The sequence below is a fragment of the Anthonomus grandis genome, chromosome 15, assembly GCF_022605725.1.
Source record: "Anthonomus grandis grandis chromosome 15, icAntGran1.3, whole genome shotgun sequence".
Classification (NCBI taxonomy): domain Eukaryota; kingdom Metazoa; phylum Arthropoda; class Insecta; order Coleoptera; family Curculionidae; genus Anthonomus; species Anthonomus grandis.
Genome location: NC_065560.1, coordinates 14,435,986 through 14,460,279, shown reverse-complemented (window position 1 = coordinate 14,460,279; position 24,294 = coordinate 14,435,986). Strand labels below are relative to the sequence as shown.

Sequence of the window (24,294 nt, the reverse complement as noted above, 5' to 3'; positions counted from 1 at the left end):
AAAATAATTTTTAAGTTCATAACTTTGCCTCTAGAGGACGTACTTTTTAGAGTCAAGAAAAAAATTGATTTTTTTCAAAAACATCATCATAAACTATTATATGGTTTCTATATAGTTCTTTGTTTATATTTTGTTGTGAGAATTTTTGTGTAAAAATTTTTACTGTAATTGGACGTTTCAATTTTTGGTTCTTGTATGAAACTGTATATTTGCGGCACCACTTTTTTGACATTTAAGTTTTGACGCATGTTGAGACTTATTGACTTTCAAAAACCTAACCTAAAATTACTTTTTCCTCATTGGCACATGAACTATATGCTCTCTGATATGTGAGGAACTTGTCAGAAATTGAAGTAATGTTTTTGGATATCTCTTGTTCTTGGATATCTCGCGATTTTTGCAAAAAGATTTTATGCAAATTATCTTAGAACATTGAAAGGCTAGAATTAGTAAACAACAACTTTGTTTGAGTCCAACATGTGCACAGGGGCAAGAGGGGGTGTTTTTGTTTACAAACATATTTGCCGATTCTCTGTTGTCAAGTCGACGCAAATTTCCAACGGAGGAAATTTTTAGCTATATTTTAACAACCATTATAACGTTAATTTAACTTATTTGTGTTGTATTTTATAGGAAAATTTAAAATAAAAAGTATAAATACTATAATTAACCTATTTTAAGAATAAATATAATATCCTTAAGCAAAAAAAAAAACAAAATTATTAACATTCTTATCCCTAAAACTGCTTCTAAAAAATTTGAAGCGACAACACCGAAGCTTAAGCGCCTGAGCCATACGCGTAGTGTCATCTGTCAAACGGCTTTTTGTTTATTTTCGGGATTCGTGTATTTTCTTTAATTTTCGGTTTCAAAAGGAAAAGGCCACATTTTAGTGTTTTTTTAAATTGCTAGGATGGGAAAAACTTGTGCCGTTTGTGCCGCATCATGATCAAAAGGTGATTCAAGCCGATCTTTTCACAAGTAAGTACCGATACTTTCATAACATCACATCATGGGGTAACCATCATCATAAACGTAGAATAGGGGATCTTATAGATAAACCTAATAAAAACTTGAATGTGAAAGTGTGCGTAAAATACCAAAATATTTATATTTTTAAATCTAAATATTTTTTTGAACATATTCATCTATCAATAGGCTATAAAAAATATAAAACTAGAATTTTGTCCCTGGTTTTATTACAGGATTTTATGTTTTTTTTTTTGTTGTTTTGGCAGAAAGAAGGCATACCTAATACCCATGTACCTATCTATGTATAGTTATGTTTTTTTTAATATAGACATTAGGTAGATAGATGAAATTACTAATTTTTTATTGCCTTTAAAGAATTTTGAAATTTATTTAGATATTGATATCTATGTATAAAGTTAATTTTGTCTTTCCCTAAAATTTGGTCGATAATTTTTTTTTGTTTTACCACATTGCAACTTACAATAATATATATAGTAATTGGCACCACATATTAATTCATTACTGTAATTTTTTTTGCTTTTTGATTAAATATCAAATACTTATCATAGATCGCCTAATATATGCCGAAAGGGAACAATGGATTTCATTAATGGAAATCAACACAATTAAACAGAACATATTTGTTTGTTCAGATCACATCCTTAGAAGTGATTTCTTATATAAGATAATATTATCAGTAGCCAGACTTTATTAAAAAAATCAGCTCTACCTCAAAGGTAATTTTTTTTTAATATATTTTTCTAGTATAAAAACATCGTCAAAAAAAGGATTAGTGTTACTCATATAAGCTTTATTTATACCTAATACTTATTAAATTAGGTATGTATGTAAAACAATTTTTTTACTAGGATTTCTGATGCACTGGTTAAAAACACAGCAGCTGATAATTCAGTTAATTTACCAAGTGATTTACCCTTCAAAGCTGCAGGGGTAGCTTTCCTGAAGAGTGCAAAAACTTCTTTAGCTTCCAAAATGGTATATAGTACAAACAGTGAAGCTAATATAGACAAGTATGGATAATTAAAATAGATTAATATTCTTGATACACCAAATTTTGTATAATTACAGATCTGATCATTCATCATCAACAATAACTGCATCTGAGATTAATAGTTCTACAGTAACCGTGGGGTCTAGGTCAACAATTACTATTTCTCATCCAAGCCGTTTTTGTTTAACTGCTACACATTCCCTGACTCTGCCAAGGAAAAGGTAAAAATACACTCAAAATAGACTACTAGTTTTATGCCATGTATCATCCTGTTCTATATATCTTATTTAAAAGTGATATAGTATTTTATTGTGTTATATTTGTTTAATTAAATGCAATTAATCAAATGTCTGATATTACAAAGATTCTTTATAATAACATACATTTTATTGATCAATTGGATTATTATAATAAATTTTTTTAATTTTTTCTTTTTAATTTTGGTAATACTATATTTTTATGTATATTATTCTAGGGTAAAATCAAAATAATATCCTGAGGACCTAAGCACTGATGATTCCACCGTTTCAAAAGCTAAATCACTTGTTACCAAATTATGGAAAAAAAAGAACAAAAAATTAAAATTCGAAGATTGCAATAAACAAATTTGCCCCAAAGAAATTGAATTAGATGTCTCAAGTCATTATTAAAATACTTAAGAAATAATAACATGATTTTCGAAAAAGCCCGGCATACTACATATTTTATTTGACTTGTAAAAGTACTTGTTTGTATATTACTACTAATAAACTAATCTAATCTATTGTACATAGTCTTTATTCTTAGGCAAGCTTTGTTTTTTAGGATAAATTAATATGATATAATATTTGGTATTAGGTATTATATAGGTCACTGTTAAATGTCTCAAAACCATTGTACAGGCTAAATACTCATAATAAAAATCTTATAACCTATAAAAAACCTGCAACTCATTCACAATTTGAACATCCTTGTAGTTTTAACTCTTTCCGCTGAATCAATACTGTCCCTTTGAAAAAGTCAGCACCATAGAAGTATATATTATGTGATATAAAGTAAGTGATGTAAAACTGAGTTTTGTCCAATATAATAATAACAATAAAATTTTGCAAAATGTTAATAATTTGTGTCTTAAAACATGATTTATTAAGAAATCTATAATATTATATTAATAAAATATTTAATTTCCATAAAAATGCTTTGACAAAAATGGTGCCTTTTATTAGGACCTTCCTCTAACGAAGTCCGATAAAAAAACACATAAATAGCTCATAAATGGTAATACTACTTATACTCAAACTCTATAAAAATTAATAAAAATTTATCAGGTAAATATTTGTTGACGACGTCACTGGTAGAGAGTGCTTGTATCAGTGGCAACAACAATGCGATCGAGCGGCGTTGCGATGCCATTACCGTTTTCTCGTTTTTTCGTACTTTATTTTCATTTATTTAAAGTTAATATTGACTTCGATATAGAGTATTTTATCAAATTTATTTTTAAAAAATGCTTGATATTTTATTAAGGGGGAGCAGTAGTATTGTTTTGAGCCTTCGGAAACAACTGAAAATTTTTATGATATTATAAAGTGATTTTTGCCATTTCTCTATAAGCATTTGGCATCATTGCATCAGAGATGTTGCAAGCAAACAAACCTGTCCATAGTTCCACGGCATGCTACTTCTAGCCTTTCAATGTTCTAAGCAAATTATGCATAAGCACTACTGAAATAAAAGCACTTGTTCTCTAAAGCTATTTGAAATCTGTCAATTAGGGAATTAAGTCTTCAATTCAGAAGTAAAAGTCCAGGAGATGAAATGCAAAACTTAAAAATACCTGGAATTTGAAGTAAGAATTAATGAACTGAAACATAAGGTTAGAAATCTCAATGCTGGGTTTTCTATCATCACCAAAATACATTAAAGAAGGAATAAAATCCTTAAAGTTATTTTAAAAAAGTTCACAATGTCTCAAGATATTATTAATCATTACAGAACTCGAAATGCAGACAAATTTTATACTCCTTTAACTTATTTATCGCAGGTACGGGATGGTGCTATGATTACCCCTCTGAGGATTTTTAACCTACTGTAAAACCATGTTAACAGTGCTAAAAGTCTCTTAATATGTAATATAGTCGCCTTCGCTCTTATCGTGCGGGTTCAAAGGTCACCACGTAATATGAATCAAATTGAAAAATCAGTGGCTGCCAAAATGTTATTTCCTTGAGAGTTTGACAATACATTGAACGCCGTCATGTGACATATTAAAGCCGCGTATACACCTTGAATCATAATTATTAACTGACGTGAAAACTTTAACGCCGTAAAAATGTCTGCGGAATACTACGTATCCGAGACTCGACATGTAAAACATACGTTGGTTATTTTCTTTCATGACGTGAAAAAGCCCATAAGTATAAAGCCCGTTGGGTATACGCCTCATCGGTATATGCCTAGAATCCCCGATATTCTGCTAAGTTGCAAGACATAATATTCACTTTTCTTTTTTGAAAAATTGTCCGAAATAGAAGAAATTCTGAATAACAATTTTTCTTTACGCAATAATATCTAAATCTAAGCATTTTATATTTTTTATGAGAGCAAAAATGCCTCCTTAGCCTTTCATTAAAATTGTATATATTTCATTTAAAAATGGTTGTTACCTAAATTTTTGAGAAATTAGTATACGATTTAGCATGACCCTATGTATGTGCATAACATACTAAATTGTCGATTTCAGGGCACAGCGTCTAATTTTTAACGATTATTTGATCTTGTCTTCTTCTTTGTTTATGTATGATTGTGTTTTTTTGTAATAATTATTGGGAAACTATACATTTTGGTATAATGACAAACAATTAATTTGTATTGTGTGTGATGCAGTGCAGTCAAAGACCAGAAAACTACTTTCTTTGTCTAAAGGCAAGTTCATGTTACAATCTCACTTTTAAAATTACATTTTAATTTTATGATTTATTATATGTCGTTCGACCCAATCTATACGTTGATGCACAGAAAATTAAAAAAGTTGTGTTATCTTTTCTTTTATATCAGTTAAATGTCAAAAAAAGATAGAAAATAACTAAAAAAAAAACTGGTGAATGCGGCGGGCATATCTATCTCCCAGCGCATTCACCAATTTATTTACTTAGCTTCGTTAAAAAAAACAAATTTGTGTACTTTTTAATCATACCTAAATAATAAACGAAATGCAAAAAGAAAACTAATTATTTTAATAACGAAAAAGAAAATAAGGGATTGCTTAGAATGTACAAGAAGAAGTAGCTAAAGCGCTTGGAATTAGTTTAAAAGAATGGTGCAAAAGGTTGTATATGAAAACAAGAACAATCTTATTTCCAAGCAGGAAACAAAGTGTAAAAGGAAGAAGCTGAAGACTGAAGATTTAAGTGAATGTGTAAAAATGAAGTAACAAATTTGACTAAAAAAAGAAACTAATTATAACTATCATTATCACTAACAGAGTCGGAAAACTCTTCGTCATTTTCCGAATCTTCTTCAAATGGAGCAATGATCTCCCCCAAAATATACGACCAAACTTATGGCTATAACATGATAAAGCGCCAGCTCATTTTTCACTTATTGTTCGCGAGATAATAAATGAAAATTTTGGAAGGTGATGGATTGGTCGCGGAGACCCTGTCATCTGAACAGCGCGCTCCCTAGATTTAACACCGTTGGATTTTTTCTTTGCGGGAATATAAAAAGTCTTGTTTATGAAACTTCAGTAGAATCAGAGCAAGTAATACAAAACCTGCCTGATATTTTTAACTACGTCGAACTTAATCTACTGCATAGGTATAATAAATGTATCGAGCATGGGGGCCGGCATTTTATGCAATTATTACTTTAAGTTTTTTTTTTATAATTCCAATCATTATGAGAATTTACGATTACCAGATAAAGCAGATAAGGGCAATTGTTTGGTTATTCTAGATAAAAAGGATTATCAAAATAAAGTATTAGATTTTATTTCATGTAGCAAAAATTTTAAAGAGTTAATTAAAGATCCTAATACGGCATATACTACCAATCTGAAAAAACTATTAATTGCTGAAAACAACACCTTTCAAGAATTAATGGAAAATAAACCTTTAATTCCCATGAATTCAAAAACTCCTTTATATTATATGGTATGGTAAAAATTCACAAAAATAACTTTCCAATTAGACCAATTGTTAGTTTTATCAACTCAGCTGCCTATTATTTAGCTATTTGGCTAAGATTGCTTAAAAAATGTATTGTCGTTTTCTAGTAAATTTAGCATTAAAAACACTTATGAACTAATTGACGATCTTAAAACAATTTCTTTGCCAGACAATTATCTTCTTGTCTCCTTTGACATAGTTAATCTTTTTCCCAGCCTTCCCAGAAACGAACTAATAGCTATAATAGAAAATGGCTTATATAAACACCAAAATCTAACACCCAGAACTAAAACGGAAATTATACATTTGTTGAGTGCGTGCCTTAATTTAGATTTCTTTAGGTTTAATGATAGATATTATAGAATGTTGGATGGTTTACCAATGGGTTCTGGTTTGTCTCCCCTACTGGCTAATATCTTTATGTCAGATTTTGAAGAAAAACTATTTAACACACAATACAATCTTATCAACAAGATTTTAATATGGAGACGGTTTGTGGATGATATTTTTTTAATTTGGACAGGTTCCAAAGCGGAATTGCAGAAATTTTACGTTTTTCTCAACTCTTTAAATCCGAAAATTCAATTTACGGTCGAAATAGAGTGCAATAATAAATTAAATTTTTTAGATCTAACTATTAATAGGATAAGTAAGAGCTTACAATACTCCATATATAGAAAACCAACACAAACCGACAATGTCATTCCTGCAAAATCAAACCATTTCTTTGGACATAAACTGGCAGCTTTTCACGCATTAATTCATAGACTCTTTACAATCCCTTTTTCACCTTTGGAATTCTTAAAAGAACACTATCTATCAGATTGTAATTAACAATGGATACAAAAAGTCTTTAATAGATAATTTGATTAGAAAAAAATTCAAAAAAATATTATTCCGGTCCCTCTCTAATGAGCCTCTTGATCAAACCATCCATCCTTACCAACCTCCGAAATATGTAAAAATTTCCTTTATTGGTCCGATGTCTTTAAGAATAGGTAATTTACTTAAGTCCTTTCAAAATATAAGAAATCTTTGTTCAAGATTAAAAGACTTTGTAAGCCCATTAGAAGGCAGTGGCGTTTACCTCTTATCATGCGACTCTTGTCCAGCCAAATATGCTGGTCAAACCGGCAGAAATTTCAAATTAAGAATTAAAAAACATTTAAATTCTCAGAAGTCGCTTAATGATAAAAGATCTGCCTTTGGATTGCATCTAAGAGAAACAGGTCATTCATTTAATACAGACGACAATTTCAGAGTTTTGCACAACTTAAACAAAAGCATTTTATTTAAGTAGTTTCCACATTCCTGTGAATTTACTGTTTTTTAAAATGTTCTGTTAACCGCATTTAATCCTAGATGTCTTTATTATTAGTATTTTATTAATAGTAATAAATATCTGTGTATAATGTAGTACCCATGTAAATTTTTTTTAAAAACCAAAATCCGTTATTGTTTGTAAATACGGTGTGATGACATGTTTTTAGATTAATGTATTGTCATGTTATGTGTGTGCCGTTTTTTGACCTTTTTATGGACAATTTATAATAATATTATGTAAGTTTTACTATGTTTTTAATTAATTTATTAGTTTAATAACAACCTTTTAGATTCTACTTACATAGTTTTCCTTTGACAATGGTTTGACAACCGAAACGCTTCGGCATTGTTGAAATAAAGATTGTGAAGTGAACAGGAACCTTCGTCTATTATTTTGCTTTGCACTTATGAGAATTTGTTTACGTTTATAAAATTGTTGTTTTTTTATTACACTTAAAATCATTTAAAAATGCTTTAAGTTAATTTATTACCAAATTAATCGAGTACACTGTAGATATTCTGAAAATTTCGCGTGGGAGAAAATAAGTAACGTCTGGAGGGCCTGGGATCTTGGACTACTATGTAAGGTAATAAGAATGTCCAACCTTTTAAATTTTGTTATTACCCTAATTAAGAAACCAAAAGTTTTGAAGTAAAATTTAACAACTTTATAAATATGTGTGTTAAAGGTGACTTTGTTGTCAAGTATGACCCCTAGTTGCAGAGTTAGAAACTTTTACAAAATATTTACACCATTTCTTTTTAACCACTCTTATTCCAATTTTTTCCTGAAAGTTCTTGTATTATTGATTCCTAAGATATGATACCTCATCATCCTTAATGGAACACTCTGTACAGGATACTAAACTTTTTAAAAAGATCCATTTGTGGTAGTGCTATTTTTGGGGCTTTGTTTTAGTGTTACCATTATTAACGTTATAGCATTGCATTCTTATAAATATAAATGTCATTCATATTAGCAAAACATATTTTTCACCCTACTGTTCTATAAAACTTTTTAAAAGCTAAGCATTTATTTTAATTGGATGCATCGGTTAATTTAACTGCATAAATTATAAATTAATAATGCATAAATTAATCAAAATGTTTAGAATCTTAAAAAAAAGTCTTAATATTTTTCGAAAATGTTCGATAAGAAAAAAAATATTATTTTCTTGTTGGCAAGATTTAATTTGGATAGTACCTTGAAAGATAGCTATAATAGTTTTTGCTATAATCTATATATTTTAGCAAGTTAGATCACACTCTTGTTCCCTTCGAAATATAACTAAGCACCTAAGGATTAGCAGATAGGGTGGCAATTTAAAAAACTTTCCACCTTTAGCATCTTTCTTACAGTTAAAAATATGAAAAATGGGAAAGACACGTCAATTTTATTTTTAAGTGGGACACTATTATAAATGAATATTTTTAGACTTCTTGTTTCAAACTCCTAGGAGGGGTAGATGTCACCCTTAGAATCTTAAATGCCTGCATTGAGATTTTGGATTTTAAGGTTAGTGTTTGTACAAAAACTATTGCATTGAGTTTCTTTGTAGTACAAACGATTAGAAGAGTAAGTTACACCATTAAAATCGGAAGAAAGTCCAGTTTGAATAATTGATTTTTAATAAAACACTACCTACGCGCTATCTTAGAATTGTTAAAAATGTTGTTCATTTTCCTGTAAACAATAATAGAGTCTGTTTTCGAATTCCTCCCTAACATTTTGGAAAACTTCTTGAACAAAAATTGACCGGCTTTCTGCTGCAGTTCGTCTGTTATAATAGCCACCAGCAACATCAGCTGGTTGTATTTAATAAACAATGGATTTAATACATCAGGTGATCTTGGAAGCCATTCAATTGGTCTCTTCCTGCAAATCCATCTATCAGAGAAATAGCATGAGATGGCAAACTGTTTAAAATGGACTTTGTAAACCAAAAGACTGAACCTTTTTTAAACCAGAACCGTCCAATATACTGGAAAATAGCAGTTTAAAAATGATTGCTGAGTAAGATGATATCATAGGTGAGTGTGTGCATGTTAAAACTATTGACTCATTAAAGTTTGGCACTTTAAGCTTGCACATCAAAATGTTAGGCATTTAAGAGTTTTTAAAAAGAAACAACATTGGTGTTGTAGATAATAACTCAGAGTTTGTGTGTAAATCTTGTTTAGCTGGAAAACAGCATAAGATACCTTTTCAGAAAAGCAACTCTAGGGCAACTTCACCACTTGAACTCGTACATGCGGGCGAAAATCAGTCTTTACAGAGAGCTCGTCATTTCTTATTATTGAAGAATGATTATTCATCATATAGATATGTATTTTTCATGAAGTTTAAATCGGAAGTAAAATCACTGTTACAAAAGTACATATGTTTGGCAGAACGAGAAACTGGTTGCAAGATGAAAACCCTGAGTACTGATAATGGCTTAGAGTTCATAAATAGAGAGATACAAGAAATGGTTGAAAAAAAGGGATAAGACATCAGCGTATGGTTTACACTCCACAGCAAAATGGACGAGCTGAACGGGAGAATCGAACACTGGTTGAAGCCGAAGAACATTTATGAATGGAAAAGAGAAACTAAATAAAAGTTTCTGGGCAGAGAGCACTTTTGTGCTAAACAGAACCGGACTAAGCTATGATAAAAATAAGACTCCATACGGGTTATGGTACAGAGATAAATAGAACAGTCTAGATTTTAAGATTTTTGGGGCAGAAGTCTCAGTTCCTGTATAGAAGGAAACCAGATTAAAATGCGACCCAAAGAATAAACGAGGCCTTTTTATAGGCTATAGCGAAAACGTTAAAGGTTATAGGATCTCCGTAAAAGATAAAAGTAAAGTGGAAATACACCGGGACGTTATCTTCCTCCCAGAAAAATCCCAAACTGTTGTAGGAAACTCTGACATACCAGTAACTGAAGAAGAACCAGAAGGTATCAGTATTAATTTAGAGGGTACTCAAGAAGAGAAGGAATTACAAAAAGATTTGGAAAAGTCCAGGAAAATATCCACAGAAGAGATAGAGAGTGATTCCATTTATGATTCTATTGAGTCTGAATTTAAAGAAACTTTAGTAAATTCAAACTATGAAATGGACTTGGATAAAATATTGTTGACATCCTGTGAGAGTGATGATGACCCAGATTCTTGTGCAATAATTTTAATTATAAGTTTTTTCAGCTTGATGTATGCAGTTCCTTTCTGAATGGAGATATAACTGATAAAATATTTATAACTTTACGAAAAAGGGTAGATAAATTTGAAGGCAAAATTCTGCAGCTAAGAAAATCCTTATATGGATTAAAGGTGTTACTTGCAGATTTTGCCCTAAGCATGTAACATGGGATTTCATATAAATTCGGGCAAAAGTTTATGGGGTTAGTTGTATTATGTTTCCTTAGTCCCTATTCATGTACCTGGTGTTGGGAACTTTCTGACCTTTGATTTATTTGTCAAGAGTTTCTATGAGGCCGGTATATGTCTGTAGTATTCTAGAGGGTGCTGTTGTGCCACAAATTGCGCTATGAGTGGAGTAAATAAGACCTTTTAGATGGTGATCCGTTAGTGTAGGAAAACTTACAAATACTTTCTTCTATAGCGGAATCATGTTGGGCAAGGTATCCTAATTGATTTGAAATTGGCCTCCCCAGTTTTGCTTGCTATATTTCCCTTCAATTCTTCAAGTTAAGTTTTAGTAAATAAACGTGCCTTGACATCTGGTTTCTAACCCTACTAGCCGATTGACATTGACTGTGATTGACAGTAATGACTATTGACACACTTGTTGTTCTGGAGGGTTGGCAGAGTTGCTGTTTCCCATTAAAGTTTGGTTTCCATTTGGCGGATGACGGAGCGGCATAAATCAGGCAGAGTGACATAAGAGGAAAATTGGAATTTCGTAGCCCCGTTGGGAAAATTTTGTTAGTTTTCCATGTTTTAGTATCCGAGCAGTATCATTTTGCTGTGGTATTGCGGAATTTCTATTTTGATAGAGTGAGGCTCCGCGTAGTTTGCGCCAAGAGGCAGGGTCAGATCGGGTCGAAGAGAGAGACAAGTTCACTGCCAGTGTCACCTGTCATTGTCACTGTCTGTCAGTTCCTTGTCCAGCCTGTAGCCATCCCGTTATCAGAAAGACCAGTCGACATTTTGTGGTTTTAAGGAAAATTTCAAGTTCATCTTGCCGGGAATTCGGTTGAATGGAAAAATATTCCTCCGAAGTTTTGGGGTTTAATTTGATGAACGTCTAGTGGGAAGTTGTAGCCGAGAGGATTTCGGATTGACCTGGTATTTTTGGATTTGGTCGGATGCTTCCACACCATTTATGGGATTTTGAAATTTTCTAACCACAAAACGAGACTCTAGGCCTCGCTCACCACCTTAGGTTTGTAGCAACATGTTGGTAATTGCCATAGAATTGATTGTGTGTTTATTTTACTGATTTTTTTTGTCCTCTATTTTAGAGGCCCCTCTCCTTTTTCTCATCCTCTCCTTTTTCTCATTCTCTCCTCTATTCTTTGGTTTCTTCTGGTCATCCCAACACTGTTGGAAACCGGCTTAAGTGAGCCTCAACACAGCCTGGACTGAGCATTGTACTGTGGCTCTGCGATTTTGGATTGGAACTTGCCTGAAATCGACTTGCCCATGTGGTCGTTACCCTGGTTGTAGCTGACTGGTTCCAGAGCTGTCGAGTTAAGCTACCTTAGCCAAAATACACAAGAGATTAGAGTAAAATCTGTATTGTTGTGACGAATTCATAATGAGTTACTTATTATATTGGGTATTACGTCACTTATAGCAAAAATCAATTTAGAAATTTTTATCTCACACGCTCAACAATTGAAAAGAAGAAGAAAATAGACTTATTCACGTATTTAAAAGAAATATGAACTTAAATCTGTAACGATACCGTTCGATATACTTAATTTAATTTAAGTTCAATAAGTTTTAAATACAATAATTTACTTGAGGTATAATAGATTTTTTATATACCTAGGAGCTGAGGTTCAATCTATTAATCTCTGAGCTCGTTTCTTCTTTTCAATATCCTACCTAACTTTGTTATGAATATTAATTTAGTTAATCAAAATGATTTCAATCATATATGTTTCTGTATAAATAATAGTTATTTAAATAATTTTGAAAAACAAAAACAAATTCACATAAATAAAATAAATCTACTTTATAATGAAAATATAAATCAAGAACTTTTAAACACAAATAATAATAATTTTATAAATAAAACTGTTATTAATTTGTCAGATAGATTTTTATCTGATACAGAAAAACTTGTTCTTTCTAAAGGTCTCAATTACTCCAAAAATTCTGCCAAAATTAAATATCATTTCAGCTATAGAAAACGCAACGAAAGACTTACCAATGGATCAACAAGATGAATTTAGAATTAGGGCAAAGATAGAAATTGAAAAACCAATTAAAATTAAACAAAATCTAAACTCTTTAGAATTAAAAGCTTTAAAGACACTTAAAACCGATAATAATATTAAAATACTTCCAGCCGATAAAGGTAATGCTACTGTTCTTTTAAATATTAACACTTATGAAAATAAATTAAATTTAATAATTAATGATGGCAATTATTCTAAATTATCTAAAGATCCTACAGAAAAAATTGAAAGACAAATTAATAATTTACTTAAAAAGCATAAACACCAATTTTCTAATATTGATAGATTTAAATTAACTCCACATAATAGTAAATCACCACATTTTTATGGTTTACCAAAAATACATAAAATAAATGTTCCTTTAAGACCTATAGTTAGTAGCATAAATTCACCTACTCATCCTCTTGCAAAATATCTTTTAAATATCTTAACTCCATACACTAATAATTCTGATTCTTACATTAAAAATTCTCAACACTTTTTAGAAAAACTTTAACTCTTTTAACCCTCATGATCTATTGGTAAGTTTTGATGTTGTAAGTCTTTTTACTAATGTTCCTGTTGACAAAACTTTAAATATTATTAAAAATAAATTAGAGAATGATAATAATTTGGCAGAACGTACAACACTAAGCGTTAATACAATTTTAGAACTTTTAACCTATTGTGTAAAAACTACTTATTTCCAATACAATAATGAATTTTATCAACAAAACTTTGGTATGGCTATGGGTTCTCCTCTTTCACCAATTTTAAGTAATATATTTATGGAAAATTTTGAATCTGAAATTATTAATACATTTGATAAAAAACCTAAAATATGGTGGCGATATATTGATGATATTTTTTCAATATATCACCATAACGAAATAGATCTTATAAATTTTTTAAATTACATTAACTCAAAAGAATCTACTATAAAATTTACTCTTGAAAAGGAGGCTGATGGTCAGCTTCCTTTTCTTGATATTTTAATTAAAAAGGATTTACAAAATTTTGAAACTAGAATTTACCGTAAACCAACTCATACTAATAGATATCTTAAAATAATCATCCAATAATGGTAAAAAAAGGAGTGGTAAAAAGTTTATATGATCGTGCACACATTATTTGTAATAATCAATATTTAACAACTGAAAAAGATTTTATTAAAAATATCTTAATTTAAAATAATTATCCCAAAGAATTTTTAGAAAATTGCTTTAAAGAGTTTGATAATCCACGTATAAAATTGAATCAACCACTTTTTACGACAAATCTTATTTTACCATTTATTCCAGGTTTTTCTGATAAGATAAAAAGAATTGCTAAAAAATTTAATATAAGAACTATTTTTAAATCACAAAACACATTACGATACTTATTAACAAAAACTAAACCTTTCAATGAAAATGAATTTAATAAAAATGTAATCTATAAAATTCCTTGTATTTGTGGTAAATTTTACATACATAGGTGAAACCTGTAGACCATTACCAAAAAGAATTAATGAACATAAATCTTACATAAAAAACAATGATTTTCAAAAATCAAAAATCACACAACATGCATTCGACAATAACCACAGAATAGACTGGAATGCTTCCCCAATTTTAGCAAAGGAACCAATTTCAAAATTACGTAAGCTAAAGGAAAGTGCATTTATAATGTTAAATGAAGATAAATGCTTAGCTACTTGTTCGGTTGATTTTCATAATACATGGATTCCTTTGCTAAAGAGAGAAGTAGATCAGGGTATTCTCAAAATTAATTAATGATTTAAAATATTTGATATTCATGTATTTTCTATGATTAATTTACATTAAGATCACACCCCTTTAATTTTTAAAAAAGTAATCTTTGAAATTTTTGTTATCTTTCAAAATAGTTTGTCAAATTATTAATAAACCGTCAAATCATATAAAAAAGTATATAAAGTATTTTCGAATTAGGAAGAAATTTTGATGAGACTGCATTACTGAAAATTTGAAAGATAAGTATATTTTATTTTTAATTTAATTTAATTTTACTTTAATTACCTTGATAACGGTAGTAGATATAACTACCGAAACGTTGGTTCAAATTAGGCATTTTTAAAAAAAAGAAGGTCTTCTTGTTGTTTTTTATCGTTTTTTAATTGTAATATTCATAACAAAGTTAGGTAGGATATTGAAAAGAAGAAACGAGCTCAGAGATTAATAGATTGAACCTCAGCTCCTAGGTATATAAAAGATCTATTATACCTCAAGTAAATTATTGTATTTAAAACTTATTGAACTTAAATTAAATTAAGTATATCGAACGGTATCGTTACAGATTTAAGTTCATATTTCTTTTAAATACGTGAATAAGTCTATTTTCTTCTTCTTTTCAATTGTTGAGCGTGTGAGATAAAAATTTCTAAATTGATTTTTGCTATAAGTGACTGTACTATACTAGTGACTGTGACTATACTACCCAATATAATAAGTAACTCAAGAGATTAGAGGACACGCAAGTTTTTGCACATTTTATTTTATTTTTCTCTTATTGAACGGTTTGATTTAGGGTTGGGGGTTGATTTATTAATTTGAATTTTATGGGTTTATTTTCTTTTATGTAAAACAAAAACGTTAAGTGGTTCTTGCTAAGTCTATTAATATTAACCTGAGGGTTTTCATTTGAGTCGAGCATCGACATAATTGATTTTGACATTGAGCCTGGATCACCTTGTAAGGGATCGGCCATTTGCTACAAATACTATATTTAGTCATAATGATGGTTGTTGGTTAACAGGTTTATTGCACCAACATACCATTAATAGGCTTTCAAATTCGAACCTTACTATTTAAAAGTTTTATTTAGATTAATGTGACTTGACTAGAGTTTGTAAAAGGTATTTTAGGGCCAGTGAGGTATTGTGAATTAGGCTCCAAACATATACTTCTTGTAAACAGCACGTGATCACGTTTTGGATTTTCCCCTTGAACAGTAGTTCAGTGCGGATTTGTTTTTTTATTACTAATTCCTCGCCTTAAGCATACCTCAAGTAACTCTTAGTTCTTTCATCAATTTTTTATTTATTTAAAATTACTACAGTATTACATTTTGAATAATTATCTAAATTTAAATATCTCAGTGGAATTTAAATTTTTTATATAAATGGAAGTGACTATGTAAATTCTTGGATGATTATATCAATCTGGTGGACCTATGGATTGTTATTTGAGTTTTTCCCAAAATATTTTCAGCTTTTAGGATCTAGGTACAAGCATAAATATAGGTCATCATTTTCTTGATTAAGGGGGGCTTATATTACCATCATAATATATCAGAGTTTGGTGTAAAATATTTAAATCAAGTGGCGCTCTTATTAAAATTTTTCCCACTACCTTCTCCACTGTCTAAAAGCTGGCGGCCACCAAATCTCTGAATCTTTTAAAACAAAATTTGCTTGTCTGGACTTTTTTTGGAGTAATTTTTTTGTGGTTGGATGGTAGGTATGACTCACACGGGTTGGGAATAAATTGGTTTGAACCGAGTTACGCGCTACAAAGGTTCACAAAAAAATGGGTACAAGAAATTTGATTTTTTGATGCTAAGTTTAGATTTTATTAAATCTGAGAATAAATACTGTCTATATTTTAAGATTTCTGATCATTTAAAAATGTTAATTTTAATTTATGTGGATGATTTGTTACTAGCAAGATCTGATGAATCAAAAATGATAAAAATAAAAGAAATTTTAGAATTAAAGATTTAGGGCCTATTAAATATTTTCTAGGGATGCCTATCACACAAAATTTGGTAAAAAATGAAATAAAAATAAATCAAACTACATATCTGGAAAATATCTTGAAACGTTTTAATCTAGAAGAATGTAAACCTATAAATATACCTATGGAAGTAAATTTTAAATTTGATGAGTTTCTCTTTCATGTTAAAACTTTTCACTTGCATTAAAATAAATATTAAAACAGTTTCGTGAGTGTGTTTATTAAGATCCTCGGCCTTCACAATCCCAACACAATTAAAACAATTTTAGCCCTTCCTTGGATAGAATGTGAGAATAAACCTTTATGAATTCTCAGACTTTATGCACTGAATAAAAGTTATCCAAATTATAATATGCTTATCCATATGACCTAATGAATACTTTTTGTGTAAACTCTAACCTAAAAATTAAAATCTGAATGCAGGCAAATTGAATGGTCTGTAACTTTGAAACGCGATTATTCAGAAACCTCCACACAAAAAGCAACAAAGCCGCTGAAAATAACATTGAACGATCTTTAAAACAATGTGCCAATTAACTCCTATTCCCATTTATGATTCTAAGGATGATGTCTACTCCTTAACGAGTTCAAACAAAAAGGTTAAAAATATTCATTTAAAGTGCCAGCCCTTACAAATAGAATTGATGTTTCTTTCCGATTTTTCATATTTTTAATTGCAAGAGGGATATTAAGGGTGGGAAGGTTTCAAATTGACACCCGATATTAGTCTGAAATAAGGGCTTGGTTACCCAGCCTATGTATGTCAACAATTTTGTTTTTTCTCATGTTTAGTTATTGATGAATATTCCTATTATATATTTTTCTTACCTGTTGCCTCACAGATCTATTCACCACCGGTGGATCATTCCATCCAGGAGGCGCCTGCGCTTGATAGTTAATAGCCGGTTGAGCCGTTTCTATTGGTGGTTGTTGAACCGACGGAACCGGGTTAAGCATTGGGTTCGGAATCGGTGACATTGCGCCAACACTCCCTGACATAGGTGGAGGCTGGTATACTTGAGGAGCCGGTTGACCAAAAGCAGCGCCACCGGGATTGTAACTATTATTGTCGTAGGGGGCAGGCGTGTATGGATTGTTCATAGGAGGAAATTGGCTATTGGTCACCGACGGATCTCGGACGTGTTTGCGAGAAAGTGGACCGGCAATACCTGAATTAAATCGAATGAAAATAATGTTCATAAATAAAGAGGGAATTGCATGCAAAAAGCCAAATTGTGTGCCAAATTTCGATGTATTGAGCATTTATTCAGTAACGTCTTTAAGCTTATGAAAAGTTGTCTGTTAAATCCACATTTCAGATTAAAGTGACACACTTACATTATTCTTATGTTAATTTCAATACACAGGGTTCTCGAACTACTGTACAGGATGTCCCAAATTCGAGCTTCACCATTGGGATCTCGTAAACTAGAAAAGATACGAGGTCGGTTAAATTGAGGCAAAGTTTGGTGCTCATTTTGGTACTCCTTTTGAAATTCCAAAAATTCCGAAGATATCTGGAAAAAAAGGAATATTTTCGACGCGATTTCATTTTTATTTTTTTACCACTCTTAGATCAAGTTTGTTTGTTTTTTTTAAATACAAACTTGGCACTTGTTCAAAAATCTTATATTAATTTATTATATATGAGTATTCAGAATTTTTTAAATTTCAAAAGGGCGTTTTAATGAGCACCAAATTGCGCAACTGTGCTTCAATTTAACCGACCTCGTACCTCTTCTAGTTTACGAGATCCCAATGGTGAGGCTCGAATAAGGGACACCCTGTAGAAGGTGGTGATAAGGGACATCTAAGTGTTTAAGAATTGAGCGCGCAACTTAGTCCCTATAACTTGATTGCTAATATACAGAGTGGTGTTGTTATTGAGTTTTTATAAGTAAAAAGCTCTTGTAGCTTCTTCAAAATCAAAGCGTTTTTATTATTATTTTAAATTTCGCTGGCTTAATATACAGGGTGATTCATTAATATTGCACGAAAATGAAATGCCGGTTTTTTTGGGTTAAATTATGACGAAAAGTTCCTATAAACATATGTCCGAAAGTGCTTCGTTTCCGAGATACAGGGTGTTCAAATTTTCTTAAAAAATCGATTTTTTATTAATATCTAAGAAATGCCTTTGCTGTTTGCAATGTCATTCACACCATTTCTGGATATCTTAATGATGTATCTTTTTGACATATGACAGTTGATTTGTTATTCCAGGGACGTGCCCACGGGGTAAGCGGGTTAGGTTTTTTGTACAAAAAATAGCACCTAGTAGATTTTTTGAACCTCCTGTACATTTTTTGGATGACGCAACTAAAGATGGAATTGTTTCAACTCTTGGGTGTTTTTCGTATCTCCCTCCGTTTTCGATAAAAAAATTAAGAATTGCTTTTTTGCATCCCTCTGTAAAAATACAAGTAAATGCTTTTAAATCACGCGAAAGCAAAGAAATAATTTTCTTCCTAAAATGTAATACTTACCTATTCATAGTGTCGAATATCAAGTACAGCATTAACAACTGCTGATCTAAAAAATACTGCGGAATGTTGAAATTGTAAATACGTATTAAACAAAATTTAGTAAATACTATTATCGTTTTAGTTTTTGTCGCATTCTTTTCGTTGCTTTGAAAATGCAATAAATAAAATACCAGTTCATTTAACATTACTAGGTGTGGCTCAGTGATAAGGTGTTGTTTTTTTCCTGTCAAGTAGACAATTTCCTCATTTTTGTCTAAACTGGAGTACACTTATAGTGAAATGTGCGATATGCACTTTGTGTATGGTCTTGCTAATGGTAATTCACAAGCAGCGAGGCGTATTTACGCGGACAAATACCCTAACCGAGTACTTCCTCATAGTCAAATGTTTACTCGCCTCCATCAACGTCTCAGAGAAAGTGGAAGTTTTAAAAAACTTACAGTCGACAATGGACGACCCCGCACAGTTGCAACCGCAGAAGCTGAAGAAGCAGTGCTCCACGAAATCGAGGATAATCCTTCAACGAGTACAAGACAGATTGCTGCCACTTTAAACATTAGTCAGCCAACAGTGTTTAGAATACTGAAAAATCAGCTTTTGTACCCGTATCACATCCAGCGGGTACAAGCACTTTTGCCAGACGACTATCCTCATAGAGTGGCTTTCTGTCGATGGTTACAACAAAACATTGTAGAAAATCCTCCTTTTTTATCAAAAATACTTTTCACGGACGAAGCTAATTTCTCCAGGAATTCGATAATGAATTTCCATAATAATCACATTTGGGCAGATGAAAATCCACATGAAATAAGTGAAAGTCGCCATCAACACCAATTTTCACTGAATGTTTGGGTTGGAATCATTGAAGACCACTTAATTGGTCCTTTCTTTTTGCAACAAAGGTTAAGTGGAGAAGTGTATCGGCGTTTTCTTCAAGAGGAGTTGCCAACACTATTAGAAAACGTCCCGCTTGACTTAAGGTACCAAATGTTTTTCATGCATGATGGCGCTCCGGCGCATTTTAGCTTAATTGCTCGACAGTATTTAGATAGAGTATATCCCAATCGTTGGATAGGTCGTGGAGGTATACAACCCTGGCCTGCGCGATCTCCCGATCTAAATCCAATAGACTTTTTCCTCTGGGGCCACCTCAAGCAATTAGTTTATACCACCCCCATCGAAAATGTTGAAGAATTAAGAAATCGTATTATTGCAAATTGCGATATTATTCGAAACACGCCAGGGATCTTTGAACGTGTTCGCCAGTCAATGCGTCGCAGGACAGACGCATGCATTGCAGTTGGAGGAACTCATTTTGAACAACTCTTATAGCGTACGTTTCTTAGTCCATAGCTTTTCATTACCTTCATCAATTTACTAATGTTTATTCTAAGAATTTAATTAATGTACCTAAGTTTAATTAAAACTATTTTTCAACAGGTAGTACAGTTAATGTCATGTCAAAATTCCAAATTACCGTATTTACTATTCTTCACCCTGTAAATCGATAAGTAGGCATTTTATTATGTTTATTCAAGTTTTTTCAAACGTTTGCATTAAACTAATTTTTTTATCGAAAACGGAGGGAGATACGAAAAACACCCAAGAGTTGAAACAATTCCATCTTTAGTTGCGTCATCCAAAAAATGTACAGGAGGTTCAAAAAATCTACTAGGTGCTATTTTTTGTACAAAAAACCTAACCCGCTTACCCCGTGGGCACGTCCCTGGAATAACAAATCAACTGTCATATGTCAAAAAGATACATCATTAAGATATCCAGAAATGGTGTGAATGACATTGCAAACAGAGAAGGCATTTCTTAGATATTAATAAAAAATCGATTTTTTAAGAAAATTTGAACACCCTGTATCTCGGAAACGAAGCACTTTCGGACATATGTTTATAGCCTTGTTGAAAATAAGGATTTCTAATAGTTCCAAAAGGGGCTATATCGATAAATTTAAATTTGGCGCCAAAATTAGCAATTTGAAAAGTGTCTATCTACTCTTCAAATTATTTTATGAGGTCCAAATATGCTTAAAATCACATAGCTACTTTTGGAACTGTAAAAATATATTTTTGTGAATTCCATATCTCTCCAAAATCACATAGCCTGTTTTGGAAATAATTATTTTAAGTAAAATTTTGGCGCGCTTTGCAGTTAGCTGCTAGTTTGGACGTGTCAGCTGATTTAGAGCGCTTCATTTAAGTTTTTTAATTCGTTTTTTAAGCGGTCAGTTGTGTTTTGATAAGCATTGCGTTCGTGTGTAAACTTTTTTTTGTGCAAAATGAGTCGAGGCAAAAAAATATTAATGATGCTGCCCAAACAACCATGTTTAGAAAATATTCCTGACGTCGGCGTCGCTGAAAATTTGGACACTACTGGTAAGTTTTTTTACTACCTTTAACTTATTGTATTGTAATATCTTATTATTGCCTTTAGTAAATTGGTCTACTGTTCTTACCGATTTTTGGCTGTGAATAAATAAAAAAAGGCCGTATTTATTTATGAATGCCAATTCTGCAATTACAATTAATTAACTTTTAGGATAGCTTAAGTTCGTATCTAAAGTTATTCTCAGAAGTACCTACTTATAGCTGTTTCTGTAAATTATTTAGTATTACATTAATTATTTATAGCAATACAAAACGTGTAAAAAAAACTGTGGATGGTTTTTGCGTAAAAATCTATCGTAAATCTATATCTATCTATTTTCTGAGTGTGTGTGATGGTGCTAAAGCGATTTTAGAGTTTTGTTTGTCAATATCAATTATTATTAACGTAATAATATTATTTTTACAATACGTAGGTACAACAGTACAACTACCTTTTCCTAAGAAATTAAAATTTTTGTTAAAAGATATAGTTTTTTTATAAAAATGTAAAATGAGTTTTAATTATAAAAATGTCTTTTTAGAAAATCTTAATCAGGCACCATTTTGTTCGGCCCACTCTGATTCAAATACAGTCTCTGCTGAAGAACCCGAATCCACCAGCCAATCAGTTAACGGTAAATAAAATCAGTAATAATATGAGAATTATTTATATAAATAATAGTAATATTATTCTTTAATTTTCTTTATTCTTCATTAATTATTTTATTCTATTATTATTCTTATTTATGATTTTTTAGCAGAACTTGACGAAGAACCTTTTGGTTCAGATGACTCCATTAAAGATGCAGACTATCTTCCCAGTGAGCAATCAGATAAGTTAATAAAAACAGTAATGACTCTTGGTGTTAATTATATTTTTTTAGATGATGGTGGCTTAGACAATCACGTAGTACTTAGAAATACTAATCAAATACCAAAAGATACGTCAGTTGAACCAAAAAATAATAAGAAAAGATGTCCCACTTTTTGGAAAAAAAATGTTTGCAGAGGCAATAAGATTTCGGGGCTTCCATATATAAACTCAAAAGGAAATCACGTTCCAGGCAGATTCTTAGGTGAACCATGCAACAATTCTTGCAGGTAGGAATAAGACTGACACTTCTTTAAACGTAGATAATAATTTTTTTTTTCAATTTAGGCATAAATGCAAAACTCGTATTAGCCAGGAAGAAGGGATAAATATTTTTACATCATTTTGGAATCTTGCAAATGTTGATAGGCAACGAGATTTCCTAAATAATTTGGTAGAGGTTATCGATTGTAAAAGAAGAACAACTGGCACTAACAACTTAAGAAGATCCAAATCTATGAATTTTTATTTGTGAACTAGAAGGTTCACGTGGCCCATGCGAAATAGCATCTTGTTTATTCCACCACCTCAAAAGTCTTTCTACATCCATTCAAAATGTAAGGCTCTTTAGTGACACATGTGGAGGCCAAAATAAAAATCAATTTGTTGCCGCTATGTTTATTTAACCAAAAATCTCATCCAACATTCTTTAAGAGACCAACATACAAAATTGACGAAAAAACAAAGAAAAACACAAAGTCACGGTCTCACAACATGTAATTAAACGGGCTACCCGTGTTTCGCTCTAGTTAGAGCATCATCAGGCCTAAAATAAAAATAATACTTAAATACAACTAAAAACTTATATAAAACAATAAAAAAACCTTTAGAAGCCATCCACACACTTCACAGTGCATAAATAAACAATAATTTTAAGGTTATAATTGTACAAAGCGAAAAATAATAAATTAAAAAGTGGAACGCAACAACATAGACTCAACGAGAATCGAACCCGGTACAACAAGGTTATAAGTATAAGTGTAAAACCTATCGGCTATACGGATCTAATGCTAAAACAACTTAACACGTTAGCCAATGTAAATTGAAGAAAGTGACTACACTACAAGAAAAATGTTAAACGATACTTAACTAAATTAAATTGTTAAAAATTAAATAAGGTTCAAAAGTAAACACGTCATTCACACACACGAGAACAGGACTCTTTTTAGCTTTTGTAATTTCCATTTTCTCCAAAACGCATTCTTTTGCCTGGTTTATTGTTAGAGTACCATGTGAATTTATGAGGAATTTATTACCAGCATGAGGCGCCACCTGAGGTATATTGCATGGGGTTGGGACCACATGATTGCTATCAGCCAATGAGAGGCCCGAAGGGTTTCACGTAGGTACGTGCAGAAAAACACGGATAGAAGTTGGTTAATTTGAACTTCATTCCGTTTTTTGCGTCCGTTCAGTCCGTTGTGCTATTTGTTCTTTATTGTTACTGTTTAAATTAAGTTTGTTCCAACGTTTCCAATATTTTTTGCGTGGGATTCTGTAATTTCTAAGTAACTCCTGTTTTGAGACTAATTTTTTTTAGCAGAATAAGATATATTGGTAAGCCTTATATTATATTTTGTAATGTAGATAACAATTCATGTACATATGTATTAATTCTTTTTTATACTGTTATAACAGCATCATGTATACTATAACTTTATATTAATGCATAGAAAAAACCACAATTATAATAAAATAAATTTTGAAAATTCTTTAGGAAGGTAAAAGTTTGGCAATAGATTAGTATAATATCAAAACGTTAGATCTATTTTTTTATAATTGAAGAGTCCACGGAAGAAAAGCGAAATGGCCACCAAGTATTGTTTTGAGAAAATCGCATTTTAATCTTTAGAGCACTTACTAGCATAATATAGGTTTAATTATTTTGTATCTTTTTGTGCTGAATGATGCTATATACTATTTTGCATCATATTTGATAAATACATATGTT

General features: G+C 31.1%; 1 protein-coding gene across 2 annotated transcripts in view; it reads right to left on the bottom strand.

The window, feature by feature from the left end:
- Positions 1–24,294, bottom strand: part of LOC126745303 (protein transport protein Sec31A) — a 141,919-nt gene that overhangs the window by 27,795 nt on the left and 89,830 nt on the right. For both annotated transcript variants that reach the window (XM_050453074.1, XM_050453075.1), the window contains exon 18: positions 17,437–17,777. In XM_050453074.1, coding sequence (XP_050309031.1) covers positions 17,437–17,777 — 341 coding nt within the window. The remainder of the gene's footprint in view (positions 1–17,436; positions 17,778–24,294) is intronic.